Genomic DNA, 20,687 nt, shown 5'->3' on the forward strand with positions numbered 1-20,687 from the left:
GATAAACACGTATGAATAAATGTTATTCGCTACCGAACAAATGTTATACACTACCGAGCAAGTTTTATACATTACGGAACCAGTGTTTACCCCACCGAACAATTCTTAAACACTTCCAAAATAAATATTAAACACTATCTAAAGAGAAGTTAAACATTACGGAAACATCGGTGTATACTTCCGATCAGGCTCTCTAACAAAAATGTTGCGCGACGACCTAACAACTCTTAGTCGATAGCATAATGTACACGTCTACAACGAACCAAATTGAATATAGTTTGTTCAAATTGTAGAACACAGTGCAAAGTCAGCACGCATAGCCACATTTCATCTCAATGATTTTATTACACAAAGAACAGAAAATATGGTTCATTATGAATGTAAAAAGCAAATTTAAAACAGATGCTTTTGGGTGCGGTATCTATTTGAGGCAAAGCTTTGGGACATCAAAGACACTTGGATCGGCTATACCTAGTGTCAAACCTTGGTATCTGAAACAGTAAAATATAAGGTTAAGTTAAACACATGAGTGTCATAGGATAATACAAATTCAATAGATAATGGTTGGTGATATGTCGAATTGAAATAAAACTGTTCCGTTGTGTGTTTGTGTTTTTATAATGTTGATCTGTGAAAAGACAATGATGAGTTTGAGGAACACCTTAAAACTTATGGTCATATAATTTGAAATATTTTCTCGTTATTTCACTTAAAACAGTTGTGATGGCCTGTTAGAATCTAATTACAGTTACTATGGATTATCTAAGATATCCTTCAGAGCAACGTTCATAATAAAAATTAAACTAAAAGTTTCTGTGTTATAAGGCCTGGGGCAGGAGGAATTGGATTGGATTATTGTACCCCTGTCATGACTTGTTACTTGTTTTCATCTAAAGCTGAATGCATTAAAACGGATCACAAAGACCTTGCGAGATCTCGAAATTTTCACTTTGAGGTATACAACAGTGTATTGATGACGTCTTGTCCTTAAATAACAAGAAATTTATCTACCTTTTTCATCGTGTATACCCATCAGAATAAGGCATTAAGGACACTACAAACACTTCTACATCAACCCCTTACTTCGATCTTTTCCTACAACGTTACCAACATCGACATTTTTCACCAAGCTCTCTTTTGTGAATTTCTGATTCCAGTTAGCAACATCCCCAAGATGTCGGCAACTGACAGAGAAATTTACAATGCAGCCTTTGAGAGATGCAGGTTGATGAAGATTTTGAGGAAAACTTACTGTAGCTATCACTATTTCATCAGGAAATATTCTATTTATTTGTGCGATATGAAAACCAGACATGTTTGATGTTCGGTGATACACCTGGTGACCGCATGTTGTTTGCCTTACTAACAATTGGGAACGTGACACTACTTAATTGGATTGACCAAGATTTACATGCCTGGTGTCGTTGATAAGAAAAATAGACGCTTAGCCTTTCGGAACATCTGGTTTGATTCTTCTTGTGTTTTTTCTCGAGTCTCCATATAATTTTACTTTTGTTCATTCCTTGCTTTAGTTTTGTTTAATTTGTCTTTGAATTTTGCTTTTTTGAAATATGTCAGAGTTTTCTTTGTTGTTTTGAGTCTAAAAGGAACGTGAACATTTACGGTAATTTCAAAATGCAGATGGTACACCACAATTCTTTCTATCATCTAAACAATAAGAAAATAATACATGGTAATGTAAGTTGCTTAAAAAATACTTTTTTTTATATATTGCTATATAATATGATTATCCGCTCTAAGGTAAGAGTCACAAGTTAAAGTTTAATCTTTTTGACAATTTACCTGATTTTGCATATGTTTATTGTTGATGTTTATACCTTGATGGGTACTTATTATTTCTAAATATTTAAACACAGTGTGTTGGACTTCAAAGTACCGGCTGTTAGCCCCTTACCCCCATGTAAAAGTTTACGAAGGTTTGTATTATAAATGTTTCTTGGAATCCCACGTTTGTGTTTTGTTAATTTCATGTAAATTGATACATTTTTCTCCAAAAATCCTAGATCTTCTCGTGGAAGATAAATCTTTCATTTGTTCTCTCTGTCTCCCTCTGTGTGTGTGTCTCTCTCTCAAAATTTCATATTGACATTTTTATATCTATTTTTGTCATTGCAACTAACAGTTTAGGTGATTTTTCATGTTTAGATCAGAAACTGAGTAGTGCGGGTTTTAGGTTTCGTCCTAAAGATAGTAGTGTGCTTTTTATTTTTATGTTCTGAAGTATTTTTGCGTATTCTTTGTAAAATAAGTAAGGTGATTTTAGTGTTGGCGTTTTGTGATTATAAGCATTTACATTCTAAAGTTGCAGAATTTTTTGTGTGTTTACATTCTCAACAAGCATGAAGAAAGACTCTAAAATGTAGTGGAACTTTCAGTTTTCAACTCTACAAATAAGTAGTGTGTTTTATAGTAATTACATGCTCAAGTCACTTATGTGATTGTATATTGTTTATGTCCCACTGTGAGCATTGTGACTTTCAGTGTTTACGTCCTGAAGTTCTTTATATATTTTTATGTTTACGTCCAAAAGTAAACATTGTGATGTGTAGTGCTCGCATCCTTAATACCAATAATCACGTATATGTCATATGCAGGGAGATCCTACTGAAATGTGAATTGGATTAATTATTACAATATGAATATTGCAATGGAAAGGGAAAAAGAACTCAAATCTTACATGCTGTGTTGGATTCCTTGGTCAGTGGTGTAATGGTAATCCCAAATAGGGAAACAGCTTGGGTGGGACACGAGACTGGTTAGGTGACCTGTTTAATACAAGGCAATGTCAAAGACATCCGTTTGAAATGAAAACAAACACATACAACAGAATAGGCCATCTTTATCATGGCATCCGCCATTGACCTATATACGCCATTTACAAATTGGATTATTTTTTTTTCTGTTTTTGCTCATATTAATATAAAATTTCTCTTAAGAAATAGAGATAATAATGTTTAACTGTCAAAGCCAAGATGGCCTTGTGTCAGTCACTTTGTTTCTAGGCCAAGATAATATAAATGATATGAGTGATATCTTGCGGATGATTGGGCCACTGAGAATCAATCTTAGAATGACATTATCTGGAGTATTTAGACGTTCAGAAGTAATTGAAGAGTGACATCACACGGATGACGGGTCACTCAGGAGTCAGTTTAGTGTGACCTCATGCGGAACATGAGCACCTCATGAGTAACTGTGGAGTAATATCCCGTGGTCGCGGATGATAGCGTCATCAGGAGTTATTGTACACTGACACCGCACAAATGATGGTCAACTCCGAAGTCTTTTTCTGAAGTGACATCTCGCGAATTATTGGTCCACTCCGAAGTCTTTTTCTGAAGTGGCATCTCGCGAATTATTGGTCAACTCAGAAGTCTTTTTCTGAAGTGACTTTCGCGAATTATTGGTCCACTCATGAGTTATCTTAACTAGAGACATCAGCCAGACGATGGGACAATTCAAGAATAATTTCAGAGTAACATCCAGCGCATGATTGCGCCACTCAGAAGTAATTTTACTGTTAGATCAGGCAGGTGATGGGTGACTCAAGAATACCTTTAGAAAAACATCATACGGCCGATGACGTCGTTCAGAAGTTGCTTTAGAATAACATCATGCTAATGATGGGTTTACTCTGGATTTATTTTTAAAGTTACATCACGCGGACGATGGGTGACTCAGATGGTATTTCAGAAAGACATCGAGTGGATGATAAAGTTAATTTAAGAAAATCACGACAGTCTCTGTCAACATGTGGTCGAGCATTGTCTTGCAGAAGATTAGGTTATGACGTCCGAGAAGTGGAAGGACATGTGGCATCTGTACCGAACGGCATTGAGGTATAGATCCAGAACCACTATGGGGAATTTTAATCAATGAGAGATGTCTCCCTAAACCATTACAGAAGCCCACACATGTATCGGCGATATACCCTTTTTCTTCCGTCTGAGCGATACAGACAGAATCTACACTCGTTGTTGAACATCACACGCCTCCACCGACGTATCCCAAACCTATTCGGGCCATGTCTGCGCATCAAGTTAAGACACACTTGCCTCTTCCGTGGTGTCAGATTTGGCCCGATATAAGGCCGGAGTGCAATGATTATCTCGGCACGCAAGCGGTTCCTGTCAGTTTCAGCACTAATGAGTCTGCTATGAGTACCTAAGGTATGCAACGCAGTCCCCGTTTTGTCGTGCGGTCGTTACACGCGGACGACTGCTTCTAGGACGATCGGAAACTAACCCAGCAACATGGGAACGTGTATATAGGTTAATGGTATACGGGGCAACGCCAAAACTGTCATGCAGCGGCAGTTTGGCTTGACCATCCATCAACATTGCAATTGCTTTACCCCTCTGAATTTGCGTTAAGCTTAGAGTATCCACTGAAATTATTTGTTTAAAAAATCCGGCTTGGCTTGATCACGCCGCGTGATTTGGACTAAAGAAGCTCACCAAGTTAGACGATGCCATCGTCACGCTTGGCTGATTATAGGGTAGATTGTTGAGAAGGGAGATAAATCTCGATGTAATACCTGACCAAATAGTACATTATTTCCTTACAGTTATGGTGAACTGCAGGCTAGAACTTTGTGCGTTTCTTTTTTAGTAGAGTATATTTTTTTAGATGCCAAGACACAAGTACAACTCGAAGACATCTTTGAATGGCATTACACGGATGATGTTGAAACTCAAGAACCATTCAGAGTGCGATATCACAATTAAAATAATAATTACGATATGCTTAGTATCACACAGATAGTTGGGCGACTTAGAATATATTAGAGTAACATCGCGCGGACGATGGCGTCACTCACGAGTTATTTAACACGGATAATTGGACCAATTAGGAGACAACTTACAGTGTCACCATGCGGACAATGAAGACATTCAAGAATGAAATCAAATGAAGGATGACTTCACTCAGTAGACATTTAAGAGTTACATTAAACGGATGATCGTGCCACTCAGGAGTAATTTTAAAGTGGCATCACATGGAAGATGAGGTTATTCAAGAGCCATATCCAAAGTATGTCAGTTTTAGAAGCCAAAACACAGATGTTGGGACAACACCGAGGTCATCCCAGATTGACATCACGCGGATGACAAGATCACTCAGGAATCATTTGAAAGTAACATCAGGCGGAGGATAAGGCAACTCAGGGGTCACATTAAGGTGACATCACGCGGAGGATAGGGCAACTCAGGGGTCACATTAAAGTGACATCAGACGGAGGATAGGGCAACTCAGGGGTCACATTAAAGTGACATCAGGCGGAGGATAGGGCTTCTCAGGAGTAACATTAAGGTGACATCACGCGGACGATGGGGTCACTCGGGAGTTATTTCAGAGTGACCACACAAGGTTGATGGGACTGATTAAAAGCCGTTTCAGTCTAACATCAGACGGACGATGAGGCCATCACGAGCCACCAACATAGTGAGTCATTAGGTTGGTAATTCAGCCACTCAGTAATTATTTTCAGATGCCAACACATAGACAGTGGGACCACTCAAAAGCTATATTAAGGTGACATCACACGGATTATAGGGGCACTTAAGAATAATTTTCGAGTACTCTCTCACGAATAATAGAATCCAAAAATAACTTTGAAAATGCCGTCACACTGATGTGGGTTCAAATTACGTGTCATTTTTGAGTGACATTACACAGCGAGTTAGGACGCTATAGAAACTGCTTTTAGAGTAAGCATACGGATGATTTGTCCACATAAGAACCATTAGAATCATTAGAAAATGTCATCGCACAGATGATTGGATCACTCAACATCCATCTGAGAATGCCATAAAACAACTTATAGGTCCAACCAAAAGTAACCTGACAGCGCCATTGCACGAATGATCTATCGCACCGATGATCGGACCATTAAAGAGCTAGAGTGCCATCACACTGATGATTGGTCACAGTTAGTAGCCCTTTCCAAGTGTGTATATATAATTGGGCCAGTCAAGAGGCATTTGATAACGCCATCACAATGACGACTGGTCCAAAATTCATCACATAGAAAATGAGAACACTCAAGAGACATTGTAGAATGTCATAATGCAGAAAATAGGGCTACTGAAAACTATTGTAGAGTGTCATATCGGTGTGATGGGTAATCTCAAGATCCATCATGATGTCACTCAGAAATGTCAGCATGTATTCAATTCCATCCTCAAAAATCATTTCATTTTATGAAAAAAAAATTGTGATATATATGTAGCGACAGATGTTATATGTGTCGCTTTCATCAACACACATCTTACACCGACCATATTTATAAATATTCAATAATACCTGCTCACCGTCTGCCAGTTCCGTGTAAAAGTTATAGACTGTCATGTGTTCGCCTGGTAACCCTTGACCCCCAATTAGGTAGCCCTCTTCATAAGTGGTATTGGACGCCGGCACACCTCGGGGTCTAAACTCTCCAGACAGGTTTGTAATTGTACACTCGTTAAAAAACCGATTCACCTCGTACATTTTCTTCTGAAAGTCAAATATCCGATCGAAATCAGCGAAGGTCAAATCTTGATATGATTACAAAATATTTAAATCAAAGTATTTCAGAATGATCAAAGCATTTCAGACAAACATAAAACAAGGTGTTTCACGATACTTCTTTTTTTTGAAAGAAAACTTGTTTTACATGATGTACCTCTTTCCAGAGAATAAGAGTATCGATGTGATCATGCTCTGCCGCCACGTCTACTTCCGCTGACCTAAATTCCCTTTGGTTTACGGCGTCGTAACTAAGATTACGCCATTCTGTATACCTCAACATCACGTTTTGCTAAAAACAGAAACAATTCAAACATGTCATCATTGTTCCACGTAGTAATAGCAGTATTTATTTACTTATTTATTTCTTTTCGGGATGGGGTTAGGGGTGGAGGAGGGAGGAGAAGGGGAGGGGGGATATAAAGGAACGGTGTGAAATTGATGGTCTTAAAAGTCAGCAATGTATTTTAAAAAAAATAACGCCATTTTGTGATGTTTCATTGTTACATACATGTTTTAAGACTTATGTTTGCAAAACAGATTATTGATACGACCAAATTAGAATTAATTGACTGTCTACATCCAAACACGAAGTTTCTGACTACTCTTGTTTCCAAAACAAATTCCACTTTGGCTTGAAAGTACTGGGCTCAACCAATCAAGATCCTTCTCACTAACATTGGGTTCATTTTGTAATACATTGAGATGTGCACAGTCTATGAAACAAAGGATGTCCCGAACAGCTGTCACCATTTGTTTTTATGAATTGTTTATCAATCACTAGAATTCATGGATACATACCATGTATACTTGTGCCTCCCACTGTACCGGGGATCCTGTTCAGAAAAAAATGGTACAATGCTTTAGATTTCAAAGATGAATGTTCAAAGCCAATCAGTACATGTTTAAAATGCAATCACATATATACCCGATGATATCGAGAGGAAACCCGATGATGGGGTGGGGGTATGTAGTAGAAGTAGTTGTAATATTTGATAGTAATAGTAGTAGTAGTAGTGGTGGTGGTGGTTGTGGTGGTAGTGGTGGTGGTGGAGGTGATAGTAGTAGTAGTGGTGGTGGTGGAGGCGGTGGTGGTAGTAGTAGTAATTGTCAATGACATCTCTTTAATCCACCTTTTTCTTCATTTTTTTCTATGTAAAGCCGCCATAGGTTTTAATGGCTAATTTACAAAAAGCGTAATAAAGGATTTAATTATAGGTTTGATTTATTATCAATTACTCAGAGAATCTTTTGAAAGGAAATTATCGATTATTACAACAATACATTGATACAGGATGTGAATATTTTACAGGGACTGCCTTTATTGAAAACATCGCTGTACGCTGCTGTTATGAACAGCTGTCATATCAACCTTTTATAAAGCACACCCGTGTATGTACAGACAAGCTTCACCGACCCTTATACAAACCCTCTCCGTTCATCTGTGATTTCTGTGATTCTTTGTGGATGAAAACGTTGGTTTTAGTTAATGTATGAACAAGGAATTATGATATTCACTTTGCTTAACTCCCATATTGATATGATTAGTTAAATCCGAAAAATGTTACAAACAATTTACCTTATGCTTTGTATACCAAGGTTGGTATATGGCACTATTTTATCTCCAAGAAAGACAGTTTGCTGATGTCCAAAACGACGGGTTTCGTAACTGGTCAAAACATGCATATTTTATAGCTTGTGATATGTTGTTAGTGATCGGTTGTGAACGATACTATGACTTTCATTGGGGGTCTTCGGTAACGTCCGAGAATATTTGATAAAAGCCTGTTGATCAACAGCGCGAATCTCAAGGTATACCAATTAAAGAAATGCCCATATTAGGAAAAAACGCAAAACAAGTCCACGGACTTCCCTATTCCCCTATCTAGTAGACCCTTCTATATAGCCCCCAACCTGAACGGGAGGGAACTCAAACTGGTAGGGATAGTGGTGGTGTTTATTTATCAGCCCGCTGATTATAAAAGCTACAAGGATGGTTAACTTCAAACGTAAAACAACATCAGTTCTACTTTAGTTCAAATACCGAAGCCAAACGGACACCACACAATTCCGACATTTTATTGTTGATGGTTACATCAAACAAAACAAAACCGAGACTAAACAGTACACAAAAGTAAATACCACCAAAAATAATCAGAAAACATACACAGAAGCTGTCAACAACATCAACAATACTAAAACATTTAAACCAGCGTCTCGTTCAGAACAGGGTACAGCATTAAACATCCACATCAAACCAGCATCAGCATTCATTGGTAACAAGCCAGTGACAACAGTTTACCAACACATTACATATCTCTTTGTGTGTCATTGGCTAAACTCTAGGAGAAATCGCGCTGGTTTGGTTGTTTTAGTAGTAGTAGTAACAGTTATAGTAGGAGAAGGAGGGATGTATAATTATTTGGCAGACAGAGTTCTCATTTAACCTGATGTAAGCCGAAGGGAAATATTGGAATGGAATTTGACAGAACTTGATAAAGAATCCTGGAAAACACCGCGTGGCGCTTATCAAATCAAGCAAGCCCTCAGGGTACATTTCAGAACACCTGATGATAATTTCCAGTGTACCAGCTCGATGATAGCCTCATCAGAGGACAAATACATTCTCGTCACAAATCCCAAACCAAATGTTTGGATAGCGGACAGCAGGTCGTGACGTGGACGACAAGGATGATACTATTAAAGGTCAATAGTGCCAGTATCTAGCAGGCAAATGCACAGGGGGTATATATGTGCTGCCACACTGCAGGTACAAAACCAACTGAATCTGCATGTTGTTGACATACAAATGATACCAGAACCGAGACTTGCTTGTTGGAAACTAATACAATACACGTTCTTGGTTCATTTATTATTATAAAAACGTTGATTTAATTGTATCTCTGAAATGTTGAAAATGCAAAGACCTCCTAATTATCCTTTTAGGCTTTATCATCCAGCGAAAGTATATTTTATTTGGAATGAAACAGCACACTTGCATTGCCTTTCCCTCAGAGTAACGTTACTGGAGGAGTTTATGTCTCGGTATAAAAAAACATTATAAGATAATAAAACGGAAAAAAAAAAAACCTAAACCCAAACATACCTTTGGAAATGCATTACAGTTTCCTTTTAGGTAAACCAAACCAGGTTAATGATATAGAATGAAAAAGGAATGACATATTCGGGTATCTTTTAATGTTATCTAAAATACTGCAAATGTTTTAAACAAATCGGATTGTGAGTAGATTTTGGAACCACACCATTACAGTAATGTAGATAAAGGCGTTATTTCTCATTCAACACGATAAGTTCAGGATACAGTAATCTTCAGTGCTAATGATATCTTCTTCAATATTTTATAAAGAAAAATCAATCTTTTATAAAGAAAAATCAATCTTTTATAAAGAAAGACCAATCTTTTATAAAGAAAAACCAATATATTATAAAGAAAGACCAATATATTATAAAGAAAAACAATATTTTATAAAGAAAAACGAATATTTTATAAAGAAAAACCAATATTTTATAAAGAAAAACCAATATTTTATAAAGAAAAACCAATATTTTATAAAGAAAAAAAGATGAAGGGTATCCAAAAGTAAAGGTACGTATTCAAAAGTACATGTAAACTGGAGCATTTCCCCGTTAATTTGCAGGGCGTGTCTTAATTCCAAGATACAGCGGTTGAGGTCAATTTTGTTATAATCTTACCTTATTAATTGCATATTCATAATCTTTTGAGGTGTATTAACTTTACAATAGATTATTTTCTGATTTAAAGGTATTTGAGACTTATCAAACTATCACATGAAACATATGTATAAATGTTCTACCTTTGAGATGTTCTTCATAAAGTATGTTGGTACTCACTAAATACACGAGATACTGTCAGGAATCCATGACTTCACTATTGGGCATTCTATGATTTAAAGTATTTAGAACAGATGATATTACCAGGAAACTCTAAATATACATGTTCATAATTATGAAATACGTAGAGATGTCTTTTAATCTAGAAATATTATATTTTAGTAATATCCAGAAAACTTTCTACCCCCATAACATACCTATCCACGCTCAAAAATCCTCATCTAAATACATAAAACGTAGAATACCTATCTACACCCACAAAATGCTCATATACCCTCATAAAATACCTATTGACACTCAAAATACTCACCTATCCTACCTTGGGTAGGTGTGCGTGTGTGTTTTAACAGAATCCAGTAAGTAATGAATATTGTATTAATTTAGGTTTGGAAATATGTGGAAATTGTGAAATACGGTGTTTACCTAAAAAACATACATGCTCGGAAGTCTGATAAATTGATTTCAGATATCTCAACTGATAGTTCAAACTTAATATCAGAATCATTATACAAAAGTACTTAGTGTGTGTACAAATCGTACCGATTACTTTTATCACTCATCACCACCCACGTCAGATTTCAATTTTCAACGCCATTACGATTCCATCACAAGTCATCAATTATCCAAATTCAAAGCATGTTTGAACAGAAGATTATAACTTGGTACATGCCATTAAATATATATTCTTTGTAATATACTCCAATGGAAGCGAGACAATAACTCCACAATATTTTTACTGCGTAACTTAATGATATTGACTTGTGTGTGTAATTAAGATAAAAGCGTAATCCGCAGAAATATTTTCACATTGTAGGATTAGCTCTGTATTAACAATAGATATTGCAAGTATCGAAAATAATTAGAACTTCACATTTCCTTATTTCCTATATTGGTTTGGAAAGACCGACAAATAAAAGTCGATAGAACGCTAAAATGATTCGGATTTATATACGGTTCAGCGTAGACTCATTTGTTCACACTAGTGCACTAGTAGTACACGAGGAAAAGACTACTAGTTCACAAGAAGTTCAAGACTATAGATAAACTAGAAGTGCACTAGGGTCCAAACAAGTAATGTGAAAAATTCACTGTCATACAAAGGGTAGAGCACATGGCCTCCAGGTCAGACACTTTTATCTCTACAACTCTCTTAAATCCTCTTAAATTTATATATATCTTTTAATGAACTGAAAGACTATGTTTACAAAACTTACTATAGCGGTCAAGTATATGATTGAACTTCGACAGTCTTATAGATATTTCCGTTCACTTCCTCAATATCTTCAAAGTTTCACTGATTTTTTTAAGGTTGGAGGTACGGCGAATTCGTGAGTTCGAGTTGAAACAAGTTCCAAAAATCAGACAAGCCACCGAAATGTCTGTCAACCTGTATTTGCCTTTGACTTACATAATCATCGCAATGGCCTGACCCCTCTGAACTTCCGTCAACCGTGCCATTGTTTAATGCTATCAGAAATTAATCAAAATATCGGATACAATCTGTCTCTATAAAGTGTACCTAATGGTATGACGAGCAGTGTACCTCAATGTCACAACACTGCTATGTACGAGATTATCCCCTTTCATGCTTTCCCGGAAGACATCGTCACGCAATACAATGGATACAGGACTATGTTCACTGTAACCTAGAGAGTTGCTTGACCAAATATATACCAGGTGTATGTGTGTATCATATATATATATACCAGGTGTATGTGTTTATCAAATATATACCAGGTGTATGTGTATATCATATATATACCAGGTGTATGTGTTTATCATATATATATATATATATATACCAGGTGTATGTGTTTATCATATATATACCAGGTGTATGTGTATATCATATATATACCAGTTGTATATGTTTATCATATATATATATATATACCAGGTGTATGTGTTTGTCATATATATACCAGGTGTATGTGTATATCATATATATACCAGGTGTATGTGTGTATCATATATATACCAGGTGTATGTGTATATCATATATATACCAGTTGTATATGTTTATCATATATATACCAGGTGTATGTGTTTATCATATATATACCAGGTGTATGTGTTTATCATATATATACCAGGTGTATATGTCTATCATATATATACTAGATGTGGGTGTTTATCTTCTACTTACGACATGGTTGTGGATCTATGACTCGTCCATGCGCCAAAACAAAAACAAAAACAAATAATGCTGCAGACAATTTCTCCATCTTCCTTTAACGAATGTTCACAGCAAGACGGCAGCCACGCCGTTCCCTTAATTTGACAATGAGGAACGACAAGGGGAGTGTTCAGCAATTTCTGTTCAAAAACATACATATCTTTCATCTATCTAATTTTTCTGATGTCATTTAAATGGATTAAGAACAAAGTTATGGAAAGCATAGATCCGACTATTTTACAAAGCTCTCTAGCAATCGCAAACCTCCTGATCCCCTACAGTCACCTCCTACATCCCGATGTCATATCTATGGGTTCACAAAACAAACAGTAGTGATTAACACCCCTTGTTCTACCCAAGTCGGTGAGATATACCAATTTGTACACGGTGGCATGCCAATTCACCTGTTGACATTGTACTAGCGGAGAGATAGCCTTTACTTACATCCAGTTAAAGCCGAACGACCGTCAGAAAGCATTTCAACGTATCATGGAATTCGGACAAGAGTATAAATTGAAGCGCGTAGTCCTATCGAATGTTCCATTGTATTGCGTGACGATGTCTCCCGGGGAAAAACATGGAACGGGATAATCTCGTGCACAGCAGTGTTGTGACATTGAGTTTCACTTCTCGTCATACTATTAGGTACTCTTCATAGAGAGTTTTATATTACCTAAATAAGTAATTTTACTATATTTGAACTAGCTCAAGGTATAGTCAGCTCCATCCAGCTGTGGCTCCACACATCTAATTCTCATTAATATTTTGTAACTCTAGTCATATTTTTGAACGTTTGAGATATAAACAAGTTGTTATCTGTCAACAGACATTTCTTAGTTATCAAAGTTTCTCTTTGATGTTTTTATATGGATGTAAGTTTTATCCTGCTGAACATGACTATGATTGATGTCATCATTATAAATAACATCAGCACAATGACAATTCTATCGTCAACTGTTCAGAGTTTATCATTTCCCGCAAACTTTCTGAGCGTCTGATCTGTTTGATAGCTCTATTTCATCGAGGTTCTAAATTTGGTCATGTTCCACATCTCCAAATGCACACTTATCATATAGAATTTAATTATGTAGTGTTTTATTTGAACAACGATATTTCATTTTTGCTTCATTGAATACATCTGTATTCTTGCAAACTTTTGACATCTCATGTTCATTTAGTTACATCATAACACACTAGAACTATTCGTATCGTCATATTTACAGCCTTAGACTTAGATCGTGATATACATTATCAATAACATTATGTATTATTGGACAAATAGTAAGGTATATTTCCAGTTCTACTGTTTAGATCACACATCACAGTGACATGACCTAGTGTAGTGAACTTTCCAATACCATTTTCAAGCAGATCAATATATCCTCATCATACACTTCATAAAAAGTGGACCTTTCAGGAGGTAAGCAAATTAATGCGACAGACATCTTTGTCATCTGAAAAGAGCTTACTGTGAATATTGATCCAGACTATTAGCTTCTACAGACTCTTGGATATATATAAACTTTACCACCACCTTTTACACTTAACTCTCTGAAATAGTGGGATTCAAACTCTCTCACAATAAAATGGTTTTACATTCTATTAGACACACAATGTTAAAGACATCAAAGATATAACGAAATCCCTCACTTACCAAGCCTACTACTTAAATTTCTCTGAACGTTCTAAGACCAAACTCGAAGTTTGGAAATATCTTCCGCTAACCCCCATACGCCAACGGATTTCACAGATGTCCAATTAGAAACAAGTACAGACTGGTTGCATCGAGCATCTGGGGTCGGTCGCAAAGAAGCAGCAGGACGATTGAAAGTGGGAGATGTCATTGTCAATCCCGAAAGATGAACCCTTAAGTCTCAAAGGACAACTGGTTAAAAGTATGTAAACGTGCGACGATTGGGCGGGGCTGTTGCCTGTGCACTTCCCGAAACGGTGTACGCTTCCGAACCCCGTGAATCCCAGCTCCTCTGATATGAAACTTATCAGCAGACCCTCCGTAACTCCCAGCTCAGCTCCTCTGATATGAAACTTATCAGCAGACCCTCCGTAACTCCCAGCTCAGCTCCTCTGATATGGAACGTTTTAGCAGATCCTCCGTAACTCCCAGCTCCTCTGATATGAAACGTTTCAGCAGATCCTCCATAACTCCCAGCTCCTCTGACATGAAACGTTTCAGCAGATCCTCCGTAACTCCCAGCTCAGCTCTTCTGATATGAAACGTTTTAGCAGATCCTTGGATAAACATGCCATTGATGGTCTGTGTGCTATGTTCTAACTCGCAGGGGTATTTTTAAAACCTCAATGACTTTACTCTCCACGTCACTCACCCTCACAGATAAAGACTGTAAGGATGTCTGAATATCGTCAATTTCAAGGACTTGAGTCTCAGTTAATTTCAGACGAAACTGAATGAATGAATTTCTGTTCATAAATTCAACAATCATATGATTGGACACTGAACTGTTTTGTGATATTATAGAATTGCCACCAACTTCTGCACCCATTATATTTCTAGTTTGTTTCAGGAGATCGGAGGGAGGACACGTAGCAATCTCAGAAGAACCAGGCACTCGTAGTGTCGTCATGTAACTGCATACAATGACAACAGTCTATATGTCACTGCCCCTATTCCATAGTGAACGTTATGTCGTGTACATAATATGTATGAACAGAAGTGCGAGAACATACAAACTGCAATTCTGAATTAATGGTTGTGTTACACTTTGTTTTTGTTTTAATTTTTACAATCTGATCCCAATATGCTCATAAATTCTGATGTTAGCGAAAGATGGCGACCGCCTTTCCGGTTGAGACAGATGAATGACACTAACGTTGGGAATTTATTGTAACGACATGCATGGCAGGGCATTGATAAAATTTCAGACCATGTGTGCTTAACATGTTTGGGTTCGCTTCAAGTCTCAAGGGCAGTTTGCACGTTTGCTTGAACACCAATACCACTTTAGCATAGTACTTCTTGCCAGAGGATGTTCCAACCCATGTTTCATGTTGTGAGCAATGTTTCCTTTACAGGAAATGTATGATATTTAAACATGGTGTCAACCCATTCACAAACGGGTACATCAGTCGGCATACAGATGTATAATGCAAGGCCCCCAATATCTGAATAACAACTGACTTACATTGTATTTAAATTGTTTGTTTAGCTCACCTGCCCACGTAAGCTTATGGCATACCACGGCGTCCGTCGTCCGTCCGTCAATTTTCCTTACAAATCGCTACTTATCATAAACGACTTTTGACCAAATTAGCCCAGAAGCTTCCTTAGGGAAAGGGAAACAAATTTTATATAAATGGTGGGTCTCGGCCCCTATTTGCTTACGGGGCCGGGCCAACAAGGGCAAATTGTAAAAATTCTACTCCTCCTGTAGGAATGACTGGAATTTGTTAGGATATTGCCCAAATTTAGTTTGAAGCATTAGTGAGTGAAGGGAATCAATTTTGAACAAATGGTACGTCTCGACCCCCTGGGTCGGGAGGGTCCATTAGGGGATGTAGAAATGAATGGATATTTCCCAAATTTAGTCTGAAGTTTTGTTGGGTGAAGTAGAATTAGTTTTGTATAAACACTGGATCCCCCTCCCCCTTGGATGGGAGGGGCGGGGCCCAACAAGGGACATGGAGTAAATTCCTTAAAATTCAACTTCTCCATTAGTTCTTAGAAGTCCTTTTTTTCATGAAATCTCGTACGACCTCGTGCCAAATAGACTGATGCATGAAAGAGACTTGTAGCTTCCATAAGGTTTAGACAATTGTCAGGTTATACTTAAATCTTTGAAAGATGTAGCCTGAATACAGAGAAATAGATTGAATTAAGAGTCGTTTAGATATTGTCATCTACTCAATGATACTAAGACAATGGGTAGGAACCCAAGATTGCAGCCTCCTTGGATTGGTCCATATCTTAATTGCTAAACGTCATGTATTTTTTGTTCGCGATAGAAAATTTCAAATCCAATCAAGTCATGCACCTAGATCGTCTAAAACACCAAACACTATCAACCTCAAACTAAGAACTGTGATCCCTATGAAAGACGGTAGTAGTGCAAACGTTTATGAAAATAGTAAATATTTTCACATTTGTTTTTTTGTCTTAGTAAAAAGGTTTTGACATCTATTTTGCGGTGCCGTCTTGCATTTACTATTAAAAGTTCGAATGCAATATGTAATTGATTTGCGCGAGATTTGTTCAAGAGAAAATGTCAGTCTACAAAAGGATTTTCTCCTTGAAGTTTGCGGATTGACTGGAAACTGAAACTTCATGTCTACTTCAAATAGAAGAAAAAAATTATTACGCATGGATACTGCTACAACAAACAGTGACATCACGAGTCTGGTAAAATATTTTCACATCTGATCGTGTAACTTCAGGTATTCATTCATGTCATAAAAGTATACAACAAAAATCACAAGTTGAAATAACGAAATGGACATCGATGTTGTCTTGATGCAACAGTTTGGCCATTTCTGTGAAAGGGGTTCTGTTCCTGTTTTAACTAGCAACAGGTATACACATGTATATCTTTTCTCCGTCAAAACGTTGGTAGGATGCCATGTTTACAGAACCGCCAGGCTGCCTTCGATCCACTCAGTTTCAGTCAATCCGCCGACATATTTAAAGCTCACATAATACTTAATATAGCGAAATTAAGGTACCCAAACCATTCTTGTAGGTACAGTACATATTTTAGTAGCTGTCTCGATGAAGTTACCATAATCGTTTATTTTCATCAATGGTGCTATTTTTGTCAACGACCGACATTATACCCTAGGATGTCCACATTCCTAAGTGACCTCACCTTGACAAGTGTTGTCTATCTAAGATATGAAATGACAAGATAATACATCGCAGCTCCATGAGACATCGGCAAGATAACGCAAGTAACCCTAAGAAAAAAAATATTATCACAGATCAGATAAAACCACGGTGGTTTCTCGAGTGCTCTCAAGAATATAGCAACTTAACAGGGGTGCTGGTTCTGTGCGGTGAATAATCTGAAGTCTGACTAAAATTTCGAAATGATATGAAAAAAATAGTATCCGTTATTCTCAGGTTTTGGTTGAAAAGTATCAGGCAGATGTACAGAGGCTGTGAGCACGCCATTATCACACAGTATCAGGACGGTATCGATGCCTTGGAGAACTGCAATATGCTATCAGGCGTTCGGTCATATCGTAAATAATTCAGAGGTTGTACTGGAGTGTTGATCACCAAATATCACACAATTGTACCAAGGTTCTTCTCAAAAAACTATCAGACAGTTGTACAGAGGTTGTGATCAAAAGTATCACACAGTTGTACAGAGGTTGTGATTACACTAGTATCACATAGTTATACAGAGGTTGTGATTACACTAGTATCACACAGTTGTATAGAGGTTGTGATTACAGAAGTATCACACAGTTGTACAGAGGTTGTGATTACACTAGTATCACACAGTTGTATAGAGGTTGTGATTACACTAGTATCACATAGTTGTACAGAGGATGTGATTACAGAAGTATCACACAGTTGTACAGAGGTTGTGATTACACTAGTATCACACAGTTGTACAGAGGATGTGATTACACTAGTATCACACAGTTGTACAGAGGTTGTGATTACACTAGTATCACACAGTTGTACAGAGGTTGTGATTACGCTAGTATCACACAGTTGTACAGAGGATGTGATTACACTAGTATCACACAGTTGTACAGAGGATGTGATTACACTAGTATCACATAGTTGTACAGAGGTTGTGATTACACTAGTATCACACAGTTGTACAGAGGATGTGATTGCACACTAGTATCACACAGTTGTACAGAGGTTGTGATCAAAAGTATCACACAGTTGTACAGAGGTTGTGATTACACTAGTATCACACAGTTGTACAGAGGATGTGATTACACTAGTATCACACAGTTGTACAGAGGATGTGATTACACTAGTATCACATAGTTGTACAGAGGTTGTGATTACACTAGTATCACACAGTTGTACAGAGGATGTGATTACACTAGTATCACACAGTTGTACAGAGGTTGTGATCAAAAGTATCACACAGTTGTACAGAGGTTGTGATTACACTAGTATCACACAGTTGTACAGAGGATGTGATTACACTAGTATCACACAGTTGTACAGAGGTTGTGATCAAAAGTATCACACAGTTGTACAGAGGTTGTGATTACACTAGTATCACATAGTTATACAGAGGTTGTGATTACACTAGTATCACACAGTTGTATAGAGGTTGTGATTACAGAAGTATCACACAGTTGTACAGAGGTTGTGATTACACTAGTATCACACAGTTGTACAGAGGATGTGATTACACTAGTATCACACAGTTGTACAGAGGTTGTGATTACACTAGTATCACACAGTTGTACAGAGGTTGTGATTACGCTAGTATCACACAGTTGTACAGAGGATGTGATTACACTAGTATCACACAGTTGTACAGAGGATGTGATTACACTAGTATCACATAGTTGTACAGAGGTTGTGATTACACTAATATCACACAGTTGTACAGAGGATGTGATTACACTAGTATCACACAGTTGTACAGAGGTTGTGATCAAAAGTATCACACAGTTGTACAGAGGTTGTGATTACACTAGTATCACACAGTTGTACAGAGGATGTGATTACACTAGTATCACACAGTTGTACAGAGGTTGTGATCAAAAGTATCACACAGTTGTACAGAGGTTGTGATTACACTAGTATCACATAGTTATACAGAGGTTGTGATTACACTAGTATCACACAGTTGTATAGAGGTTGTGATTACAGAAGTATCACACAGTTGTACAGAGGTTGTGATTACACTAGTATCACACAGTTGTACAGAGGATGTGATTACACTAGTATCACACAGTTGTACAGAGGTTGTGATTACACTAGTATCACACAGTTGTACAGAGGTTGTGATTACGCTAGTATCACACACTTGTACAGAGGATGTGATTACACTAGTATCACACAGTTGTACAGAGGATGTGATTACACTAGTATCACATAGTTGTACAGAGGTTGTGATTACACTAGTATCACACAGTTGTACAGAGGTTGTGATTACACTAGTATCACACAGTTGTACAGAGGATGTGATTACACTAGTATCACACAGTTGTACAGAGGTTGTGATCATAAGTATCACACAGTTGTACAGAGGTTGTGATTACACTAGTATCACATAGTTGTACAGAGGTTGTGATTACACTAGTATCACACAGTTGTACCAAGGTTCTTCTCAAAAAAGTATCAGAAAATTGTACAGAGGTTGTGATCACAAGTATCACACAGTTGTACAGAGGTTGTGATTACACTAGTATCACACAGTTGTACAGAGGTTGTGATTACAGAAGTATCACACAGTTGTACAGAGGATGTGATTACACTAGTATCACACAGTTGTACAGAGGTTGTGATTACACTAGTATCACACAGTTGTACAGAGGTTGTGATTACGCTAGTATCACACAGTTGTACAGAGGATGTGATTACACTAGTATCACACAGTTGTACAGAGGATGTGATTACACTAGTATCACATAGTTGTACAGAGGTTGTGATTACACTAGTATCACACAGTTGTACAGAGGTTGTGATTACACTAGTATCACACAGTTGTACAGAGGATGTGATTACACTAGTATCACACAGTTGTACAGAGGTTGTGATCATAAGTATCACACAGTTGTACAGAGGTTGTGATTACAGAAGTATCACACAGTTGTACAGAGGTTGTGATTACACTAGTATCACACAGTTGTACAGAGGTTGTGATTACACTAGTATCACACAGTTGTACAGAGGTTGTGATTACACTAGTATCACATAGTTGTACAGAGGTTGTGATTACACTAGTATCACACAGTTGTACCAAGGTTCTTCTCAAAAAAGTATCAGAAAATTGTACAGAGGTTGTGATCACAAGTATCACACAGTTGTACAGAGGTTGTGATTACACTAGTATCACACAGTTGTACAGAGGTTGTGATTACAGAAGTATCACACAGTTGTACAGAGGTTGTGATTACACTAGTATCATACAGTTGTACAGAGGTTGTGATT

At 37.3% G+C, this 20,687-nt stretch overlaps 1 protein-coding gene across 1 annotated transcript; it reads right to left on the reverse strand.

Annotated features, from left to right (window-relative positions):
- Positions 1-421: 421 nt before the first annotated feature.
- LOC132556696 (mammalian ependymin-related protein 1-like) lies at positions 422-14,840 on the reverse strand. The gene is made up of 7 exons (XM_060221130.1): positions 14,637-14,840; positions 9,096-9,225; positions 7,330-7,364; positions 6,686-6,820; positions 6,333-6,516; positions 2,699-2,786; positions 422-491 (listed from the first exon to the last, which is right to left on the reverse strand). Exons 1-7 carry the CDS (start codon positions 14,838-14,840, stop codon positions 422-424), a joined length of 846 nt encoding a protein of 281 aa, XP_060077113.1.
- Between the last annotated feature and the right edge of the window lie 5,847 nt (positions 14,841-20,687).

Source organism: Ylistrum balloti, unplaced genomic scaffold, assembly GCF_031769215.1.
Source record: "Ylistrum balloti isolate Yb309-2 unplaced genomic scaffold, AGI_CSIRO_Ybal_v1 Utg370584, whole genome shotgun sequence".
NCBI lineage: Eukaryota > Metazoa > Mollusca > Bivalvia > Pectinida > Pectinidae > Ylistrum > Ylistrum balloti.

What these genes read in the sequence shown, in the direction of transcription:
- LOC132556696 (XM_060221130.1), bottom strand. Translation starts at nt 14,840, where the DNA reads ATGTTTATCCAAGGATCTGCTAAAACGTTTCATATCAGAAGAGCTGAG. An exon ending in TTACACGGAACTGGCAGACG is followed by an intron (nt 2,787 to 6,332) that starts GTGAGCAGGTAT and finishes TGTATTAAACAG; the next exon opens with GTCACCTAACCAGTCTCGTG. An exon ending in CAAGGAATCCAACACAGCAT is followed by an intron (nt 492 to 2,698) that starts GTAAGATTTGAG and finishes TTACTGTTTCAG; the next exon opens with ATACCAAGGTTTGACACTAG.